At 41.1% G+C, this 21,386-nt stretch overlaps 1 protein-coding gene across 1 annotated transcript; it reads left to right on the top strand.

Annotated features, from left to right (window-relative positions):
* Window positions 1–5,907: 5,907 nt before the first annotated feature.
* On the top strand, window positions 5,908–20,486 carry LOC127628467 (transmembrane protein 106C-like). The gene is made up of 8 exons (XM_052105222.1): window positions 5,908–6,008; window positions 6,406–6,656; window positions 11,219–11,282; window positions 14,428–14,587; window positions 17,677–17,817; window positions 17,941–17,990; window positions 18,873–18,926; window positions 19,169–20,486. The coding sequence occupies exons 2-8, from the start codon at window positions 6,446–6,448 to the stop codon at window positions 19,302–19,304; spliced, it is 816 nt and encodes a 271-aa protein (XP_051961182.1). The 5' UTR covers window positions 5,908–6,008; window positions 6,406–6,445; the 3' UTR covers window positions 19,305–20,486.
* The last annotated feature ends 900 nt before the right edge of the window (window positions 20,487–21,386 follow it).

Here is a 21,386-nt window from a genome sequence, read left to right as displayed (position 1 = left end):
GGTTGTTTTAATGGGATGTTTTGTGCAATAAGATATTACAGTTATTTAACCTTTTGTGGAATATCTGTTAGTTTCCAAGTTGAAGTGTGGCGCTTTTTTATGCCTAATTATTAATTATTATCCTCAGCACAGACTAGATGACTAGTAGTTCAAACAACTGACCGACTAGTCGATTGTAAAAATTGGTAGTTTTGCACAACCCTACCCTTATTCACAGTCACAAGGTGGCATCCATGGTCTTACCTGTGCTTATGGCATTGCAATGTGGACCTCCAATATGTATGAAAGGACAATGTTTTCCTTCTGTGTAATATATGTTCTAAATGAATTATGCTTTAAATTAACTGGCCTTGTTTGACCCAAGATATTCCCAAAGCTTAATGAAATAATTAAGATCCCATGAAAGGAATATATATATAAATATATGTAAAAATGACCAAATTGGCAATTGCGAGTGGGGTGGCCAATGGGGTTCATGGTGGCCATGGCCACCCCTGTGCTTAGATAATGGGAAATATTGCAGAGTACGGAAATACTTCAGATACCTTAGAACATCATTTAAATAAAATATAATTTTATTCTATAATTTAAAGACTCTGGACAGACCTGGGAAGCCCAAGCGAGTAGTGCGGGTGAACTGGGAACGTTTGGAGGAGGTCCCTGTCTGCGAGATCTTCAACTCACACCTCCGGCGGAGCTTTTCAGGCATCCCTGCGGAGGTTGGGGACATTGAACCGGAGTGGGCAATGTTCAAAGCTTCCATTGCCGAAGCCGCGGTGGAGAGCTGCGGCCTCAAGGTTTTAGGTGCCGCAAGGGGTGGTAACCCTCGAACACCGTGGTGGACACTGGTGGTCAGGGAAGCCGTCCGACTGAAGAAAGAGGCCTTCCGGGTTTTGTTGTCCCGGAGGTCTCCGGAGGCAGTTGCAAGGTACCGACAGCGGCCTCGGCTGTGAGGGAGGCAAAGCAGTGGGTGTGGGAAAAGTTCAGAGAAGCCATGGAGAAGGACTTTCGGTCCGCACCAAAGTGCTTCTGGAAAACCGTCTGCTACCTTAGGAGGGGGGGAAACGGGGAACCATTCAAGCTGTATACAGCAAAGATGGGACGCTGTTGACCTCAACCGAGGAGGTTATTGGGCGGTGGAAGTAACACTTTGAAGAACTCCTAAATCCCAACACGCCCTCTATGGTAGAGGCAGAGCCGGAGGATGATGGGGGATCAGATTCTATTTCCCTGGGGGAGGTCACTCAGGTAGTCAAACAACTCCGCAGTGGCAAAGCCCCGGGGATTGATGAGATCTGACCAGAAATGCTGAAAGCTTTGGATGTGAAGGGGGTGTCATGGATGACACGACTCTTCAACATTGCGTGGAAATCTGGGACAGTGCCTAAGGATTGGCAGAACGGGGTGGTGGTTCCCCTCTTCAAAAAGGGGGATCAGAGAGTGTGTGCCAACTACAGGGGTATCACACTTCTCAGCCTCCCTGGTAAAGTTTACTCCAAGGTGCTGGAGAGGAGGGTTCGGCCGATTGTCGAACCTCGGATTGAAGAGGAACAATGCGGTTTTAGGTCCTGGCCGTGGAGCGAGCGGACCAGATCTTTACTCTGCAAGGATCCTGGAGGGGCCTGGGAGTATGCCCATCCGGTCTACATGTGTTTTGTGGATCTGGAGAAGGCGTATGACCGGGTCCCCGGGAGAGACTGTGGGAGGTGCTGCGGGAGTGCGGGTGGGGGTCCCTTCTTAGGGCGATCCAATCCCTGTACGTCCAAAGCGAGAGCTGTGTCCGGGTCCTCGGCGCAGTCGAGTTCATTCCATGTGGGGGTTGGTCTCCGCCAAGGCTGCGCTTTGTCACCAATCCTGTTTGTGATATTCATGGACAGGATATCGAGGCGTAGTCGGGGTGGGGAAGGTGTGCTTGATTCGGTGGGCTGGGGATCTCATCGCTGCTTTTTGCAGATGATGTTGTCTTCATGTCATCATCGGTCCGTGACCTTCAGCTCTCACTGGATCGCTTGGCAGTCGAGTGTGAAGCAGCTGGGATGAGGATTAGCACCTCTAAATCTGAGGCCATGGTTCTCAGCAGGAAACCGATGGAGTGCGTACTCCAGGTAGGGAATGAGGTTTTTCCCCAAGTGAAGGAGTTCAAGTACCTCGAGGTCTTGTTCACGAGTGAGGGGACAATGGAGCGGGAGGTTGTCCGGAGCATCGGGGCAGCGGGGGCGGTATTGCACTCGCTCTATCGCACCGTTGTCACGAAAAGAGAGCTGAGCCGAAAGGCAAAGCTCTCGATCTACCGGTCAATTTTTGTTCCTACCCTCACCTATGGTCATGAAGGTTGGGTCATGACCGAAAGAACTAGGTCGTGAGTACAAGCGGCCGAAATGGGCTTCCTCAGAAGGGTGGTGGGCTTCTCCCTTAGAGATAGGGTGAGGAGCTCAGTCATCCGTGAGGAGCTCGGAGTAGAGCAGCTGCTCCTTTGCGTTGAAAGGAGTCAGTTGAGGTGGTTTGGGCATCTGGTAAGGATGCCCCTGGCCGCCTCCCTAGGGAGGTGTTTCAGGCACGTCCAGCTGGGTGGAGGCCTCGGGGAAGACCCAGGACTAGGTGGAGAGATTACATCTCCACACTGGCCTGGGAACGCCTCAGGGTCCCCCAGTCAGAGTTGGTTAATGTGGCTCGGGATAGGGAAGTTTGGGGCCCCTGCTGGAGCAGCTGCCCCTGACCCGACTTCGGATAAGCGGTTAAAGATGGATGGATGGATAATTTTATTCTAAGAACAATTATTATTCACATTTACTTATTTATATTTAGACACAATTTACAATCACATTTTAATCAAACTGCACAATGATGACTCTAAGACTTAATAGATATTACATCTTAATTTTCTGTTTAAGCTTGACTTTCTGTAAAGCTATTTTGAAACTATACGTGTTGTGAAGTGGAAGTAACACTTTGAAGAACTCCTAAATCCCAACACGCCCTCTATGGTAGAGGCAGAGCCGGAGGATGATGGGGGATCAGATTCTATTTCCCTGGGGGAGGTCACTCAGGTAGTCAAACAACTCCGCAGTGGCAAAGCCCCGGGGATTGATGAGATCTGACCAGAAATGCTGAAAGCTTTGGATGTGAAGGGGGTGTCATGGATGACACGACTCTTCAACATTGCGTGGAAATCTGGGACAGTGCCTAAGGATTGGCAGAACGGGGTGGTGGTTCCCTCTTCAAAAAGGGGGATCAGAGAGTGTGTGCCAACTACAGGGGTATCACACTTCTCAGCCTCCCTGGTAAAGTTTACTCCAAGGTGCTGGAGAGGAGGGTTCGGCCGATTGTCGAACCTCGGATTGAAGAGGAACAATGCGGTTTTCGTCCTGGCCGTGGAGCGACGGACCAGATCTTTACTCTGCAAGGATCCTGGAGGGGGCCTGGGAGTATGCCCATCTGGTCTACATGTGTTTTGTGGATCTGGAGAAGGCGTATGACCGGGTCCCCGGGAGAGACTGTGGGAGGTGCTGCGGAGATGCGGGTGGGGGTCCCTTCTTAGGGCGATCCAATCCCTGTACGTCCAAAGCGAGAGCTGTGTCCGGGTCCTCGGCGCAGTCGAGTTCATTCCATGTGGGGGTTGGTCTCCGCCAAGGCTGCGCTTTGTCACCAATCCTGTTTGTGATATTCATGGACAGGATATCGAGGCGTAGTCGGGGTGGGGAAGGTGTGCTTGATTCGGTGGGCTGGGGATCTCATCGCTGCTTTTTGCAGATGATGTTGTCTTCATGTCATCATCGGTCCGTGACCTTCAGCTCTCACTGGATCAGCTTGGCAGTCGAGTGTGAAGCAGCTGGGATGAGGATTAGCACCTCTAAATCTGAGGCCATGGTTCTCAGCAGGAAACCGATGGAGTGCGTACTCAGGTAGGGAATGAGGTTTTTCCCCAAGTGAAGGAGTTCAAGTACCTCGAGGTCTTGTTCACGAGTGAGGGACAATGGAGCGGGAGGTTGTCCGGAGCATCGGGGCAGCGGGGCGGTATTGCACTCGCTCTATCGCACCGTTGTCACGAAAGAGAGCTGAGCCGAAGGCAAAGCTCTCGATCTACCGGTCAATTTTGTTCCTACCCTCACCTATGGTCATGAAGGTTGGGTCATGACCGAAAGAACTAGGTCGTGAGTACAAGCGGCCGAAATGGGCTTCCTCAGAAGGGTGGTGGGCTTCTCCCTTAGAGATAGGGTGAGGAGCTCAGTCATCCGTGAGGAGCTCGGAGTAGAGCCGCTGCTCCTTTGCGTTGAAAGGAGTCAGTTGAGGTGGTTTGGGCATCTGGTAAGGATGCCCCCTGGCCGCCTCCCTAGGGAGGTGTTTCAGGCACGTCCAGCTGGGTGGAGGCCTCGGGGAAGACCCAGGACTAGGTGGAGAGATTACATCTCCACACTGGCCTGGGAACGCCTCGGGGTCCCCCAGTCAGAGTTGGTTAATGTGGCTCGGGATAGGGAAGTTTGGGGCCCCCTGCTGGAGCAGCTGCCCCCGCGACCCGACTTCGGATAAGCGGTTAAAGATGGATGGATGGATAATTTTATTCTAAGAACAATTATTATTCACATTTACTTATTTATATTTAGACACAATTTACAATCACATTTTAATCAAACTGCACAATGATGACTCTAAGACTTAATAGATATTACATCTTAATTTTCTGTTTAAGCTTGACTTTCTGTAAAGCTATTTTGAAACTATACGTGTTGTGACAAGTTAGTGTGACCAGATTCCTGCTAGTGCATCAGCATCTGTAACTGTAGCAGCAATTTTTCTCAGTGTGTGCTTGTCTTTCAAGAGTTTATCGTAAAATGCAGAGCAGTTCAGTCCAAAATTAAGACGTACGAAAAGCGTTGCCTTCATGATGGTTACACTGAGTGGAGATGAATATAATAAGCAGAATAATAAGCAAAAAGTCCTTCACTTGTGTGCACCTTGTCAGATTCAGAATTTGGCTTCACAAATAAAATCACTAAAACTTGGTGTGGCACACTTACTTTTAGCAGCAAGCACATGCTTTTTTGTGTGAACATGCTGCGCGATGTTAGTTTGGCCTCCATGGGCAATGAAAAATCAAGCTCCACAAATCTCACACCTCACTTTACTAGGCTGTCGATGACTCCTTTTTTAGAAATTTAAACACTTTTTGAAGATCCTCATTAAATGTACTTGCACGCTTCCTTGACATTTTTCAATTTCATCTATTTGCTCTTTCAGATTGACTCTTCAATCAGTTCACTAACTGGACGTCTATTGATAGGGGATTTTGATTTGATCGTTTAATCCAATCATGTACTTCAAATAACACAGTATGATATTATTGGTTTTACAAGCTGTATCTTTGGCTACCTTTGATTAGAATACTCAAGTGACTGAGAAAATCCCATAGGTGATAGGGAAATTTTAGGAGATGGGAAATACGGGACAAAACACGATTTTTTCCGAATTTGTGGGGACACTAGTAAATTGCTTAAATATGGACTTCAGGCCACATTATGAAAAGAGCTAAACAAATAAAAATGACAAGAATTTACTTTAGAGTCTAAATAAAAATACCATGTTATTACCATCACTTTACCATGAATCCTACAAAATATAATGTAGTGACACAATGCAGTTATTTTCTATGCATTCATATTTTATATAAAGATTATATGATTATGATAATCTATATGTAATCCTTTTTAATATGAAAACGATATTTAATGTTTATTTATTTGGTAAATAGTCGTGCAATAAGTGGGATAAATCACAGTCAACCTGTCATTATTGCAAAATAATCCCATTCCGACTTCGTTTTCCTTTACTTGCAGTTTACCTCCACAGTTGTAGATGGCAGTAGAGAGTCAACATATCGATCAATCCAGAGCAGTGTGTGAGTGAGAGAGAGAACAGACAGAAACAACACATACACGTGACACAGGCAGACCGCTGAATTAAACCGAAACAACAAAGAGAGTGATTAGACGGATATCTGTGTGTCTTTCGAGGTAAGCGATGCATTAGACATGAATGTTCACTCCAGATTACCCACAAATCAAAATGCAACAGTTATAAAACGTTCAACTACACATTCCTTCTGCTTGCCGGTAGTTTGTTCTGTCGAGTAGAGTTGCTTCTGTCAGCTGAATAAATGCAGACATATGCGAAATCATGTTCTCCTTTACAAAAAAAGTTATCTGACCGTACACAGTGATGGTATCAGATAGTAATACCATGGCAATTGAATGTCCCCGGTACAAATTATACGAAATACGAATCCATGGATATGCACCATGGTATTTTCATACGTACTCATTGGAACTAAAAAAACGTATTATACAATGGTCAGAAAAATATTAGTATTTCTTTTTTTATAGTGATTGTTGATCGTCTTTTGTGTTGAAGGACAATCATTTTATCAGGCTGGAGTTGGTGTGGACAGCTCATGGGTGCATCTGTGTGCCGTCTCGGCCGCTCGCTACTGTCTCTCCCGGATCAAAGCAGGACCGGTCAGAAGAGCGTTCAGACGGGCGGCGATGACTCTCTGGATGGGCTGGACAGACAGGACGACATCGCCCAGTTCTCATATGTGGAGTTCACTGGTCGAGACAGTATCACCTGTCCTACTTGCCAGGGCTCTGGACGCATCCCATCAGGTATGAATGTCAAAAATAAAAATGTTGTTCAGTTTCAATCTTAATTCATGCAGAATGTTCAGTCTCAGTCACCATTCACTTTTGAATGGGGAAAAATATTATGAAAGTGATTGGTGATTTAGATTAACAGTCTCCATAAGATCTCTGTGTGTGTGTGTGTGTGTGTGTGTGTGTGTGTGTGTGTGTGTGTGTGTGTGTGAGCGTGTATTTATCACTTTGTGGGGACCAAATGTCCCCATAAGGATAGTAAAACCCGAAATTTTTGACCTTGTGGGGACATTTTGTCAGTCCCCATGAGGAAAACAGCTTATAAATCATACTAAATTATGTTTTTTGAAAATTTTAAAATGCAGAAAGTTTTCTGTGAGGGTTAGGTTTAGGGGATAGAATATAAAGTTTGTACAGTATAAAAACCATTATGTTTATGGAAAGTCCCCATAAAACATGGAAACACTACATGTGTGTGTGTGTGTGTGTGTGTGTGTGTGTGTGTGTGTGTGTCCGTCCAAAAAAAAATAAGTAATATGGTTTAAAACAACCTGTGAATGAGGACATTTTCATCTTTGGTTGAACTATCACCTGAAGTCTTAACACAGATGTGGGTCACTTTTCAGCCACTAAAGTCTTTTGCATTAGGAAAATGTCACTTTTGAAGACCATTAAGATTGTTTGCATTGTGACATTATTTTCATAACAATTAAGAAACACATTTCCCCCAAAGTCTCATTACTGTATCTATTGGTGTTTTGTCATTCTAATTATTCTCAATTGTGATTCTCATTAGATTATTGTTATGCTGGCTTGACGGCACCTACAAACTGTCATTCTACAAACTTTGTTTAGGGTTTTTTCAAAATCCATACAAAGAGACCAATATTTATAACATTAAATCCTCTAAGTGATTTTAAGCAACATCCAACAAACTTTGCACAGACATTCAGACTGTTCTGGAGTAGTGTGTTGTGTCTTTTCCTACTGACTGGACTTACAATATTCATACAGCGGTCGATCAAAGATCAGAAAAGTCCTATAGATGTACAGTGATGGAAATGCTCCTTAATTTAAACTCCATCTGTCAGCAATTCAAATGTAAACAAACCCACAAAAGGCCTTTAATTTACATTAAGTTGTTCTTTATCTATTTGTCTGTCCAACTGTCTTTTTGTCTGACAGTCTGTCTGACTAACTATCTAGCTAGCTGTTTATCTTACTGTAATGTCTGTATATCTGTCAAACTTAATACTTTTTAAAATAGTTTGAACTTTCAGACAAGGCTTCGTCAAGCCAAAATCAAAGTTTGTCTTGACTGTAAAAGCTTTTGCCCACCAAACTCAATTCCTCGCAACAATTAAAATTTTTAGTCGAAACAATAGATTGCTAACGAGTCATACTCACCTGGTGCGAACATTTGCCCAAATCAAATACAGACAAAGTGAAGCTTTTTAACGGTGAGTGTGTCCATATTTTCTTCTTCGCTGGCTGATTAAACGCCCTGACCAATAAAATATGAGCTTTGGATCATGTGTCAGGAGCTGCTGCAGTTACAAAAACCAGCGCAACAGGTGCTGCTAAAACTCAGAAAGCTGTTTGTACGTTGTGTTGAATGAAGTGACACAAGGGGTCTTCCTTGGAAGCCTCTAAACTTGAGCAAAGGCCAATGAGAAATTGGCAGAGAGAATTTGCATGTCCTGTCCCTGGACATACGGGTATAAAGGGAAGCGGGCGTGTCTCTGTTAGGCGTGTCTCTGTTAGTCAGATTTTATCTTCGGAGCCGAGCAGTTGTGCAGCAGCAAGCTCAGTCTCACTACTGTTCCACTCACCTCTGTTGGCAGAGCACTGCTGTTGGATCTACGGCGCATTTCCAGCGGCGCTGTGCGGTTCACGCCCCTGGGCGGTTCACGCCCCTGGGCGCTTCGACAGTGCTTCTGTCTAAAAGAGTGTTTTCCCTCCTAAAAGAGTTTTATTTCTCTAAAAGAGTTTATTTTCACTCACAAAAGAGCAATACGCAGCAGGTGTTGAACGTCCTTTTCAGGAAGCGTCTTTTTCAAGGTTTCTTTCCACCTCTGTGTAGTTCCTGGATGCCGTCGATTTCTCTCCGCTTCTGACGGTCATAAGAGCTGCCTCGCGTGCCTGGGCTGCGATCACACGCAGGCAGCATTTTATGAATGTTTCATATTCTCAGTGCGAGAACATGGCCATGACAACGTTGCGGTCGCAGCTCTCTTTCCTCACGAGAGAAAGCCCCTTCAGCTGCCCCCTGTGCCGCGCCTCCTTCCTACAGGATTGAGGCCTGCACGGCTGGCTTCAGACCGCTTCAGCACTGGCTTCAGACTGGAGTCCCGAGATGGGCATAGCGATTCGGCACATACTGTTCGCCCCTTCTTGCCGTTAGAATTTCAACCCTTGAACAGACCTCTGGTTTCTGCAGACTGTAGTTCCCCTACAGCAGGTGTCCAGACGTGTCATGGTCACCACAGACGCCTCTCAACTGGGTTGGGGCGCCGCGTGCAACGGGCACATAGCCGCTGGCTCCTCGGCTGTGTTGGCACATCAACTGCCAAGATTTGTTGGCTGTATTCCTTGCCCTGCGAGGTTTCTTCCCCTGATCCGGGGCAAGCACTTCTTGATCCGTTCAGACAGCACCGCAACGGTAGCGTACATAAATCACCAAGGCGGCGTGCGCTCTCATCATACGTCACAACTTGCCCGCCATCTCCTCCTTTGGAGTCAGCAGCGACTCCGGTCACTGCTCGCCACTCATATCCCGGGCAACCGCAACACGGCAGCGGACACGCTGTCGGGACAGGTTTCACCCAGCAGAGAGTGGAGGCTCCAACCCCAGGTGGTCCAGCTGATTTGGGGCCGATTCAGCATGACACAGGTAGATCTCTTTGCCTCCCAGGACAATTCTCACTGCCTGTTCTGGTACTCCCCGAAGCCCCTCTCGGGACAGACACGCTGACACACAGCTGGCCCCAGGTGTTGCGCAAATACTAATTTCCCCCAGTGAACCTTCTTGCACCAGTGCTGTGCAAGATCAGGGAGGACGAGGAACAAGTCATCTTAGTGGCTCTTTACTGGCCCACACGGCTTGGTTCTCGGAACTCACATTCCTCGCAACGGCACCTCTTTGTCTCGTGTTTTGTCAGGTACGAGCCGGTAGAACTCGGTAATACGGAACAGCCGACCGGATGTTCCGCTTGCACCTAGCGCCCTTCACCAAGTTGATCCAGTGTCTCCCAGGTTAGCCACTAAGCTTTCGCTTCCTGGATATTCTTCCTTCCTAGTCTTCTGGCCTGCGCGTTCAGTGGAGGAATTTGCGACCAGACCTACTACATATCGCATGTGCTCTGTACTGGGGTGCCTTGCGTCCCCTTAAAATACTCTGATCTTAGTGTATTGTCTTTATATTGTATTTCATTTTATTTTATATTAGAGTTATCCAATATCTCTAATATAACATATCATGACATATTTGCCTTTGTATCGACCTTTTTTAATTAACAACTTCATACATTTTAAGTGTTTGTCTTTGGCAAATATTAATCATATTAATACTATTGCTTTGACTTGCAGTGCACTGTTTGTCTTTGTATCAAAATGCCTCTGTATACCAAAAATATGGTAATGTCTCCTCAAAATTGTTATTTCTGTTAATAGTTGTTAACATGTGTCATTGGCAAGTATTAAAGTAACTTTTAATGGGTTAGACTGAAGATGGGTTTTGTTGGATGAAATCTGTGTTTAATTGCTTGCATTATACAGACACTTTGAGCATTTAAATGGCATCACGTTTAATTAGTAACATGTTTTGAGCAAATGTAGTTAATATACATCCATAAAGATGCAATCAGTATAGTTCAAATTGACAACATTTGTTACAACAGTCATTATATGTTTGCATTATGCATTGATTTTAAACAAATGTATTTAAAATACCTAAAAGAATTTAGAGAATGCCTGGCAGTGGCATGTAATCAGCATTGTTCCAACTGATAACATGTTTTAATCGTTAATATTGTTTTTACACTCAATTGTTTATTATCATGCCTCAGACTGTGTGCACATGATAATACGCCAGTCAACTCATCCAGCAGATGAACTGAAATCATTTGTGAAGTGTCCCGAATGTTTTATTTCTCCCTGAGCAACTCAACAACGAACTTTTCATCACTGCTGCAGCTTGTAGAGAAATCAGTTTTCTTTTGCGTGAATATGATAATTGTGAACATTCGTGCCGCTTTCTATGTGTAAGGGGCATTCCTCGGCGATTCGCCTCTTATAATCGCATCGCCTTTGGTGTGCAAAGACATTTATACAGACAAATTTTAAAGTCAAATCAGAATAAAGGCATTACAAATACTACCATAATGTATAAATTCTTCACAATTAAATTGATATATATAAGATTTCTACAGAGCGACCATGCCCATGTATTGTGTAAAGTAATAACCAGACAATCTTTGCCATTGATTGCAGTCATGAGATCTTGAGATGACCACATTTTGTAGTGATTCTGCATGTTATCTGCCTTTCTTATTGAATAAAGGTTTTTCTTACAGGACAAGTGAATGAGTTGGTTGCTCTGATCCCCTACAGTGATCAAAGGTTACAGCCCAGGAGAACGTAAGTGTTCACACAGTGTACACAGATGGGTTATACAGTTCAGTAACCTGTAATAAAATCTGAAAAATAAAGCCTGCAGATTATATATATATCTGAATATATACACTCACCTAAAGGGTTATTAGGAACACCATACTAATACTGTGTTTGACCCCCTTTCGCATTCAGAACTGCCTTAATTCTACGTGGCATTGATTCAACAAGGTGCTGAAAGCATTCTTTAGAAATGTTGGCCCATATTGATAGGATAGCATCTTGCAGTTGATGGAGATTTGTGGGATGCACATCCAGGGCATGAAGCTCCCGTTCCACCACATCCCAAAGATGCTCTATTGGGTTGAGATCTGGTGACTGTGGGGGCCATTTTAGTACAGTGAACTCATTGTCATGTTCAAGAAACCAATTTGAAATGATTCGAGCTTTGTGACATGGTGCGTTATCCTGCTGGAAGTAGCCATCAGAGGATGGGTACATGGTGGCCATAAAGGGATGGACATGGTCAGAAACAATGCTCAGGTAGGCCGTGGCATTTAAACGATGCCCAATTGGCACTAAGGGTCCTAAAGTGTGCCAAGAAAACATCCCCCACACAATTACACCACCACCACCAGCCTGCACAGTGGTAACAGGGCATGATGGATCCATGTTCTCATTCTGTTTACGCCAAATTCTGACTCTACCATCTGAATGTCTCGACAGAAATCGAGACTCATCAGACCAGGCAACATTTTTCCAGTCTTCAACTGTCCAATTTTGGTGAGCTCTTGTAAATTGTAGCCTCTTTTTTCCTATTTGTAGTGGAGATGAGTGGTACCGGTGGGGTCTTCTGCTGTTGTAGCCCATCCGCCTCAAGGTTGTGCGTGTTGTGGCTTCACAAATGCTTTGCTGCATACCTCAGTTGTAACGAGTGGTTATTTCAGTCAAAGTTGCTCTTCTATCAGCTTGAATCAGTCGGCCCATTCTCCTCTGACCTCTAGCATCAACAAGGCATTTTCAGCCCACAGGACTGCCGCATACTGGATGTTTTTCCCTTTTCACACCATTCTTTGTAAACCATAGAAATGGTTGTGCGTGAAAATCCCAGTAACTGAGCAGATTGTGAAATACTCAGACCGGCCCGTCTGGCACCAACAACCATGCCACGCTCAAAATTGCTTAAATCACCTTTCTTTCCCATTCTGACATTCAGTTTGGAGTTCAGGAGATTGTCTTGAGCAGGACCACACCCCTAAATGCATTGAAGCAACTGCTATGTGATTGGTTGATTAGATAATTGCATTAATGAGAAATTGAACAGGTGTTCCTAATAATCCTTTAGGTGAGTGTGTATATATAAGTATTCAGACACTTTCATGTTTTTTCACATTTTGTTATGTTGCAGCTTTATGCTAAAATGCTTTATATTAATTTTATTTTCAAATCAGTCGACACCCCATACCCCATAATGTCAAAGCAAAAAACAGAATTTTTTGCTATGACATTTGAAATTTAGCTCAGGTGCATCCCGATTCTCAGGATCATCTTTGAGATGTTTGTACATTTTGATTGGAGTATATATACTGTTGTGGCCAAAAATGTTTGCACCCTTGGTAAAAATGAGCAAAGAAGGCTGTGAAAAATATGTCTTTATTGTTTATCCTTTTGATCTTTCATTCAAAATATTTTAATTGAAGTAAACTAATTGAAAGGGCGGAAAAATCTCATAATTAAATATTTTTCTATTTATTGTTTGCCACAATTATTGGCACCCCTAGAAATTTTTATGAATAACTTTGGCCACATCTGTATATATATATTAGGGCTGTCGATTTAACGTGTTAATTCAGTGCGATTAATTTGACAAAAAAATAACGTGTTAAAAAAATTAATGCCATTAATCACAATTTCTAGGGGGGGACTGTAATATGGAAGAATCCTGAGAAATGCGAGCTTGTAGTACCACCTGTTTACTCCAGAGGGCAGTAAGTGAAACTTCAGCTGCGTGGCAATGCGCAGTTTATACAGTGAAGAAAAGCAACCTTGAGCAGCAGAACAACACAAACACGCATTACGTTCTTGCCTTCAAAACACTTGATGGAGTGCAAATCCGAACTAAGGGATCTTAATATGTGTTCTAAGAATTAAACTATATTTAACTTGAATCTTGAACTTAAAAATGTTATGTTTATGATGCAACGCATCCAAGACGCTACACAAGCATGTCTGATGCAGCTGTTCATTGATGATTCCTTAAACAAGCCCTCATAATAAATCTCGAACTGATTGACAAATTCACTTGTGAAATGGATTGCTGTGAACTGTGTGCCAATGATTGACTTATGATCAATAATATGGTAATAAACAATACATTGAGTTCTAAAGCCACTTTTATCAATGATTAACTCTTCTGCTACAAGAATGTAATGCACTTTAATTATCTGAATATTTTTTTATTTTATTTATATATATATACATATATATATATATTAGTATATACACCGATCAGCCACAACATTAAAACCACCTGCCTAATGTTGTGTAGGTCCCCCTCATGCTGCCACAACATCGGCAATCAGCATCACAGAATAGCTTTCTGAGATACTTTTTTCTCACCACAAATGTACAGAGCAGTAATCTGAGTTACTGTAGACTTTGTCAGTTCGAACCAGTCTGGCCATACTCATCAAGAAGACATTTCCATCCACAGAACTGCCACTGTCTGGATGCTTTTTGTTTTTGGCACCATTCTGAGTAAATTCTAGAGACCATTGTGTGTGAAAATCCCAGGAGATCAGCAGTAACAGAAATACTCAAACCAGCTCATCTGGCTCCAACAAACATGCTACAGTCCAAATCACTGAGATCAAAAATTATTCCCATTCTGATGGATGATGTGAACATTAACTGAAGCTAATGACCCATATCTGCATGATTTTATGCACTGCACTGCTCCCACACGATTGGCTGTTTAGATAATCGCATGGATGATTGTTTGTGACAGGTTTGAGTATTTTTGTAACTGCTGATCTCCTGTGATTTTCACACACAACAGTCTCTAGATTATTTATTTTTTGTTATTTGCCTGTAAGAAAGCAATAGACACACAAAGCAAAATGCTTGATCAAACAGAAATAGATTGATGATTGTGCAATTCTTCTCTTGGCAGGAAGTTGTATGTGGTGCTGTCAGTGATTCTGTGTCTGCTGGCATCCTCATTGGTGGCCTTCTTCATGTTTCCTCGACCTGTGCTGGTTGTTGATGACGGCATTCGCTCTGTGACTGTGCACTTTGACCGCAACAACAGTAAAGTGCTCATCAACATGACGGTGAATCTTTTTATGTCTCTGTGACAGTGTTTTACAATGGGTTATATCAGGGGTTTGCAACCTTTTTGACATGAAGTGCCTTTTTTTATTTTTCTGGTCAATGGCTGTGACACCCTGGTACTCAGTACGCAAGCAACAGTGGGATAGAAGAAGGCTATTTTATTTATAAAAAGTTTTCCGCACCTGCATTCCAATCTACATCTTGATGTAATCCTTCCTCATGATCACGCAGCCTGTTTTCATCAGCTGAATGGGAGACTAAACAATATTAAAGTGTGATAAAGCGATCAGCTATTTAGCCCTTTTTGGTGAATCGCACCTGCAAAATCTTAGTAGGTCCTAGTGTTAATTTTGTCACCTATTTTTAATTTAGTCTTAGTCTTAGTCTTGTGCCAAATGTCCTTGTTAGTTTTAGTCATATTTAGTCATTCACATATCTTTTTTTGTTAGACAAGTTTTAGTCGACTAAAAGTCTCGTAATTTTAGTCTAGTTTTAGTCAAAAGAGAATTTAAGGTATCTTAGTCAAGTTTTAGTCGACTAAAAGTCTCGTCATTTTAGTCAAAAGAAAACTCAATATATCTTAGTCAAGTGTAAGTCAAAACATTTGTCTTTTTTAAAATAAATTATTTCTGAGATTAATTCTGAGATAACCATTTCAGTCAAATAGTGTTTAACACATCTCAAATATTGGTTAAATGTCATAATTACCTGACAAAAAACACTTGTTGAATGATTTTTGTTGAATTCACTTTGTTAAAAGTGTCTGGTTTTCTGATTTAAGAGACACATTCACAAATGATGAACTTGTTCTTTAGGTTATTTTATTTTGAACCAACACAATTCAAAAGCTGGGGCCCAACAGACTCAGACTGACAAATTACAAAGGTTTTTAAAGCTGTTTTTGGTTGCCTTTTGTCTCATTTTTCTATTCAGAGTGTACCCAGAAAAACTGTACTGTAGGACTAAAATACAACCTATTTAAATTGTAGATTGGTCTTGAGAAATAACAGACAAATGAGATTTAACAAGGCTAACAATAATTATTTCTGTTACGTGTTACTACAGCTTTAGGTTAAACACTGACTCAATTAAACAATCAAGTTCAAAGGCAAGATTTGCAACAGTAAGCAAAATCCATTACAAGGTAGAGTGTTAGAAAAAATGTGTGTGTCTTTAAATTGAAGGTTATTTAAAGTGAAAACAGAACAAATAACCAAAACAGTATGCAGTTATCACTCGTCTAGACTTTGTTAAGCTTTAGAAAAGCACTTCTTTCTAATGTAACTCTCGCTCTGTTGCGGCGGCCACTTGAAAGGTCTCCAGTTAAACTAAAGACCCGCTCTGCAAAGGCTTCGGAAGCTGAAAAGGCTAAAATCAGCATTAGCTTATGAGATGTTCATTTAAGTTAACTTACCTGAATGTGTGGGTGGTTAGCCTTTAGATGTCGCTTAAGGTTGGTGGTGTTTTTCCCCGATATTTTTTGTCTGCAGTGCTTCCCGTCAGTTATAATGACACACTCTGACTTTTTGTCAATGTCATTGTAAGTAAAATGCGACCAAATATCGAGCCTCTTCCTTCTACCTAGCATGTCATCGGCGCTCGTCGCGTGTTCGCCACTGGTTGTTGTGTTCTTGCTCCATGTAGTTTCGTGTTGCATCCACAGGCTGGCAGCAACAGGAGTATGAGACCTGTAACCGTCACTTGAGCAACAGCGCAAACTCATTCGGAATATATCTCATGATGAAAAAGTGGAGACGATTGTTGACGAAAATGAAGATAGATTTTATCTTCGTTTTTATTTTATGCAAAACATTTTAGTCTCGTCTTTTTTCGTCAACAATAATGCATGTTAATTTAGTCTTAGTCAGCGTTTTTGGACATTGGTGCAGTCTCGTCATCGTCTCGTCTTAGTCATGGAAAAAAAGGTAGTTGACGAACATATTTAGTCTCGTCTCGTCTGACGAAATTAACACTAGTAGGTCCTCGTGGTGACACAATTACTCACCTCAATCTGGGTGTAGAGGACAAGTCTCAGTTGCTTCAGCATCAGAGACAGTCAATATGTGCATCTTATCAGGTGGCTCATTGTGCAAGTCACTGTGGAGACTCACAGCATGTGGCGGCTCATGCTACTCTCTGCGATCCATGCAAAATTTACCATGCGCCCCATTAAGAGCGAGAACCACTAATCACGGCCACGAGGAGGTTACCCCATGTGACTCTACCTGTCATGTCAGTGATTTGTTTATTTGCTATTAAGTAAAAAACTGGGTGAACATCCTCCAAGTGTGGCAATTCCATAATTTTTGCCAGGGGTTGTAGCAAATTTCTATATTAAATTCATTTTGAGACCTACAAGATATCAGGCTGGTGTAATATACGGTATGTAGTATGTCACGCACATTTTTGGAGCGAGGAGATTGTAGGTGGAAACATAGTTTAATCAAAATACAGATGGTTGAAAGCACCGCAACAGTTTTAACACTTTCAATAAGACTATGTCTATTTCATTATGCTTGTAAACCTCTTTTTGGATTTAAGGTTTAGCAAAAAAATGGACATTGGTTGAAGAATGGTGTGAATTTACTGTAAACACGGTCAGTGAGTTCTAATTGGAGTTATTATTGATAATGAAAAGGATTAATTGATGATGAGTTGTTGAATGGGATACATCATATGGGCAAAACCTAGTGAAGCACTGATGTATCTGCTGCCAATATGTATTAGCTAATAATTGACCAAATATTGGTATGGCGTTTATAAGCATTAAAATGCTGATATAAAAAACGATGGTTTATTTATAATTAATTGGTAACACATGCAGTGGCATTCAATCGGTTGGTTGTATAGTAGACCTGGCTGGAGCCACTTAGCACGCCCTGGATTCGAACTAGCGACTCCAGTGGTGGTAGTCAGCTTCAATAATGGCTGAGCTACCCAGGCCCCCGTATTACATGGATTATTAACATTACTGATTTCACATGAACCTCAATTGTTTTTAAGAACTGTAACTACATGAAGGTCTTAGTATTGCAAGACAATATGTGAAACACTGACATTGAGTATGGTCTGTTATATGATTTCACAGAGCTCTCTGAACTTCACCAACTCCAATTTCTTCACGATGTGGCTGGACAGCCTGAGCTGTCAGGTGCTTTATATGAAGACGGTCATCGGATCTCAACAGCTTGACAGTGTCATCCAAATTCAGCCGCTCAGTCAGAGAAGGGTATGAGCAGTTCATGATTCAACCATGTTGTCATTAAGTGGCAGAAATGAAAAAGCCATTTTATTTATTTGAATGTGGTTGCACTGTTTTTGCACATTAACAAATGCAGGTTTTCAAATGCAGGTCAACTTCACTATCAGTATGGAAATCGGTGGAAGCCTTTCTTATGTTTAGTGAGTATCATTCTGCTCTCGTTGGATAAATACGATGATTCTTGTACTGTAAACAATGATATCATGATAACAAATTAGTTGGCCTTGTTTGTCTGGCTATTCCACAAATCTGTGTGTATCTGGTCACTTAAAGGGATAGTTGTCCACATCATTTACTCACCCTCATGCCATCCCAAATGTGTATGACCTTCTTTCTTCTGCAGAACACAAATTAAGATTTTTAAAAGAATATTTCAGCTGTGTAGGCCCATACAATGCAATTGAATGGATGGCAACATTTTTAAGCTCCAAAGCCCACATAAAGGAAACATAAAAGTAATCCATTGACTCCAGTGGTTAAATCCATGTGTTCAGACACGATATGATAGGTGTGGGTGAGAAACAGATCAATAATTGTATATTATAAATTCTCCTCTGTGCCCAGTAGGGGGTGATATGCATGAAGAATGTGAATTAATAATTTTTTATGTTTAAACTTTTATGTTTCTCTTTTGTGGATTTTGGAGCTTCAAAATGTTTGCATCCATTCACTTGCATTGTATGGACCTACAGAGATGAAATATTCTTCTAAAAATCTTAATTTGTGTTCTCTAGAAGAAAAAGTAATAAACATATGGGATAGCATGAGGGAGAATAAATGATGAGAGAAATTTTATTTTTATTTGAGCTATCTCTTTAAGCTATTTGAAAATGTCAAAATTGTGAACAAACCTAACAAAACTTATTTTTTGATGTTTTGCTTTAATTGTGTGCTTGTCCTATTAAATGCCAAATATTTTGTCTAATGCAATGGCATTCAAGTGTATCTTAAGTTTCCAAATACATATTTGTGGCCACTGTACATGGTTTATCAGTTTTTGACGTTTGTGGTTTGTTTTTCAGTGCTTTCTGCTCTATGGCAAGCATCAAGGTCCACAACATAGTTGTTTTCATGCAGTAAGTTTCCTCTGTTGATCACCTCTCATGATTATATTTTCACTTCCTTTATTGTTTCTTTCTGTTGTTCTTAGAAACAGTTATTGAAATTAAGTAAAACATAAGTTAAAATTTGTTAAGGGTCATTGACAAACAACATTGTCCGAGGTCATAAAAATGTGAGATCTTTTTTAAAATCTAGTTTAAAACGCATATCAAGGTTTTTATGAAATGTACACAACCACCTCTCCCTTGTACACCAGGACCTCAGTGAAAACCTCCTACATGGTGCGGACAGCACAGAACACACTGGAAGCTTACCGCTACATTGACTGTGGTGCCAACTCCAACATCCACCAGCCCTCAGGAATAGTTTGGTCGAAACCTCACTTCTCTTAGAGTGGAAAACTGCTCTGGGGAAAGAGACATTTTTGAACAGACGGTTGGATTCTTTAGAGCAGCACTAGGGGTCTGTTTGCCTCAAAACGGAGATCTTTGTGGGCTGAATTCTGATAGTTGTACTGAGATATTGAACATGTTGAACAGCGCAGCTAAAATGTGACACATTGCTTAATTTAATCATTGCTGATTGGTTGTTGTGGTCACTACAACACAATGGGAATTTAAGCTCTCAACTTATGGTCTTTGCTATATCGAGAGCTTCTTGAACTTTCCATGGCATTAATTTAGAATCTCTAAAGGGTGTGATTTTAATTGTGTAGTGATTATTTAAGAAAAAAAGGGAGAGTTAAATATTGAATGGATTTTCATTGTCAACGTGCACTTTAAAATGCCATTTTATGTGATGATTTTGTGTCTGGTTTATGATATTGCAGTCTTGTAAAATATTTTTAACATTTTTGTTGATTTATGTCTTTGCAAATTTACTCCACTATTGAAATCTGCTATATCTCTAATTATTTTGATGAGTTTACTTTTTAATGCTAAAGACTTTGTGTGTTTAAGTTTCAATCTCCATTTCTCTGTTGGGTGGTTCTTAAAGTGTTTAATTCAGCCATTTAAGTCAGTACTTGAATTCATCCACCAGCCACAAAGGCAGAGATGTGTGTAATATATAGATAAAAAGCGGTGTAGCAGAAAATGTGTTCATGTTTTCAGAAGAGCTGAAAATTGAGATATACGGTATTTCAGCTCTGAATTGTTGAAAATTGTTTCAATCAACTGCTGAATATGAAGTAGCTGGTACAAAAATAATTGTCTCGTTTTGGCTCTGTGATGCCATGAGGACTGTAATGAGAGCAATTATAATTTTTCAAGTGCAATTATGCAAGATATTTTGTTTTCACCCATGCATTAGGGCTTTCACCATGTTGTTAGCAATTTTATTAACTTTTTTATCTAATGAAAATTCTGAAAATACTTATGGAAAATTACTAATCACTCACAATCATAAGGATCTGATGTATACTGGATTTGGTGTTTAAAAAGAAAAAAAGGCATTTGTACTTTATCTGAACTTTTCTCAACATGCCTTATTGACAAAGAAAAATAAGATGATGATAAAATATTTAATTCAGTATTGTTTTGAATGAGTTGCATTTAAAGATCAAAGTAAATACTTTCTTGGCATTTATTATATTATGGTCTTTGTTGTTATCTTTTACATTTCAACATTATAGATTCAGCATTCCAAAACTAAACAGCAGGTGGCACAAAAGCATTTCATATAATATTTAGATCGAAAATATATTTTTGTGAGAGCAATACCTTTAGTGCCATTTCACTTGAAGAGGATTTTTTTTACTGAAAAATGTTGAGTTTCTTCAAGTTTTGCATTCCCTCACAACTACTTTGCTAACTTTGTCCATCCCTTATTGGAATTAATCTTTTTTTTTTTTTTTGGCTGAATGATTATAATTTTTATTACCTTACTTTTGGTTTTATTCTATTATTACTACAGTTTTTTTTACCACAAATATTATTAAAATAAGGTTACTTAAGTAAAAGTAAGGAATGCGAAGAAACCCAAAATAATTTCGAGGGAACGCAAAACTTTTTGTAAGGGAACACAAACTATACTGATGGAATGCAAAACTATTGTGAGGGAACACAAAACTATGGTGAGTGAATGCAAAACTTTTTGTGAGTGAAAGTAAAACTTATTGTGAGGGAACGCAAAATTATTGTGAGGGAATGCAAAACTATTGTGAGGGAATGCAAACTATTTTGAGGGAACACAATTATTATGAGGGAATGCAAAACTATTGTGAGGGAAAGCAAAACTTATTGTGAGGGAACAAAATTATTGTGAGGGAATGCAAACTATTGTTAGGGAACGCAAACTATTGTTAGGGAATGCAAAACTATTGTGAGGGATAAAAATTATTGTGAGGGAATGCAAAACTATTGTGAGGGAATGCAAAACTTTTTTTGAGGAAACAAAACTTTATGTGTGGGAACAAAAAACTATGGTGAGGGAATGCAAACTATGTGATTGAGTGGAAACTATTGTGAGGGACC

The sequence above is a fragment of the Xyrauchen texanus genome, chromosome 35 (assembly GCF_025860055.1).
Source record: "Xyrauchen texanus isolate HMW12.3.18 chromosome 35, RBS_HiC_50CHRs, whole genome shotgun sequence".
NCBI classification, from domain to species: domain Eukaryota; kingdom Metazoa; phylum Chordata; class Actinopteri; order Cypriniformes; family Catostomidae; genus Xyrauchen; species Xyrauchen texanus.
This window is presented reverse-complemented; position numbering and strand designations above follow the sequence as displayed.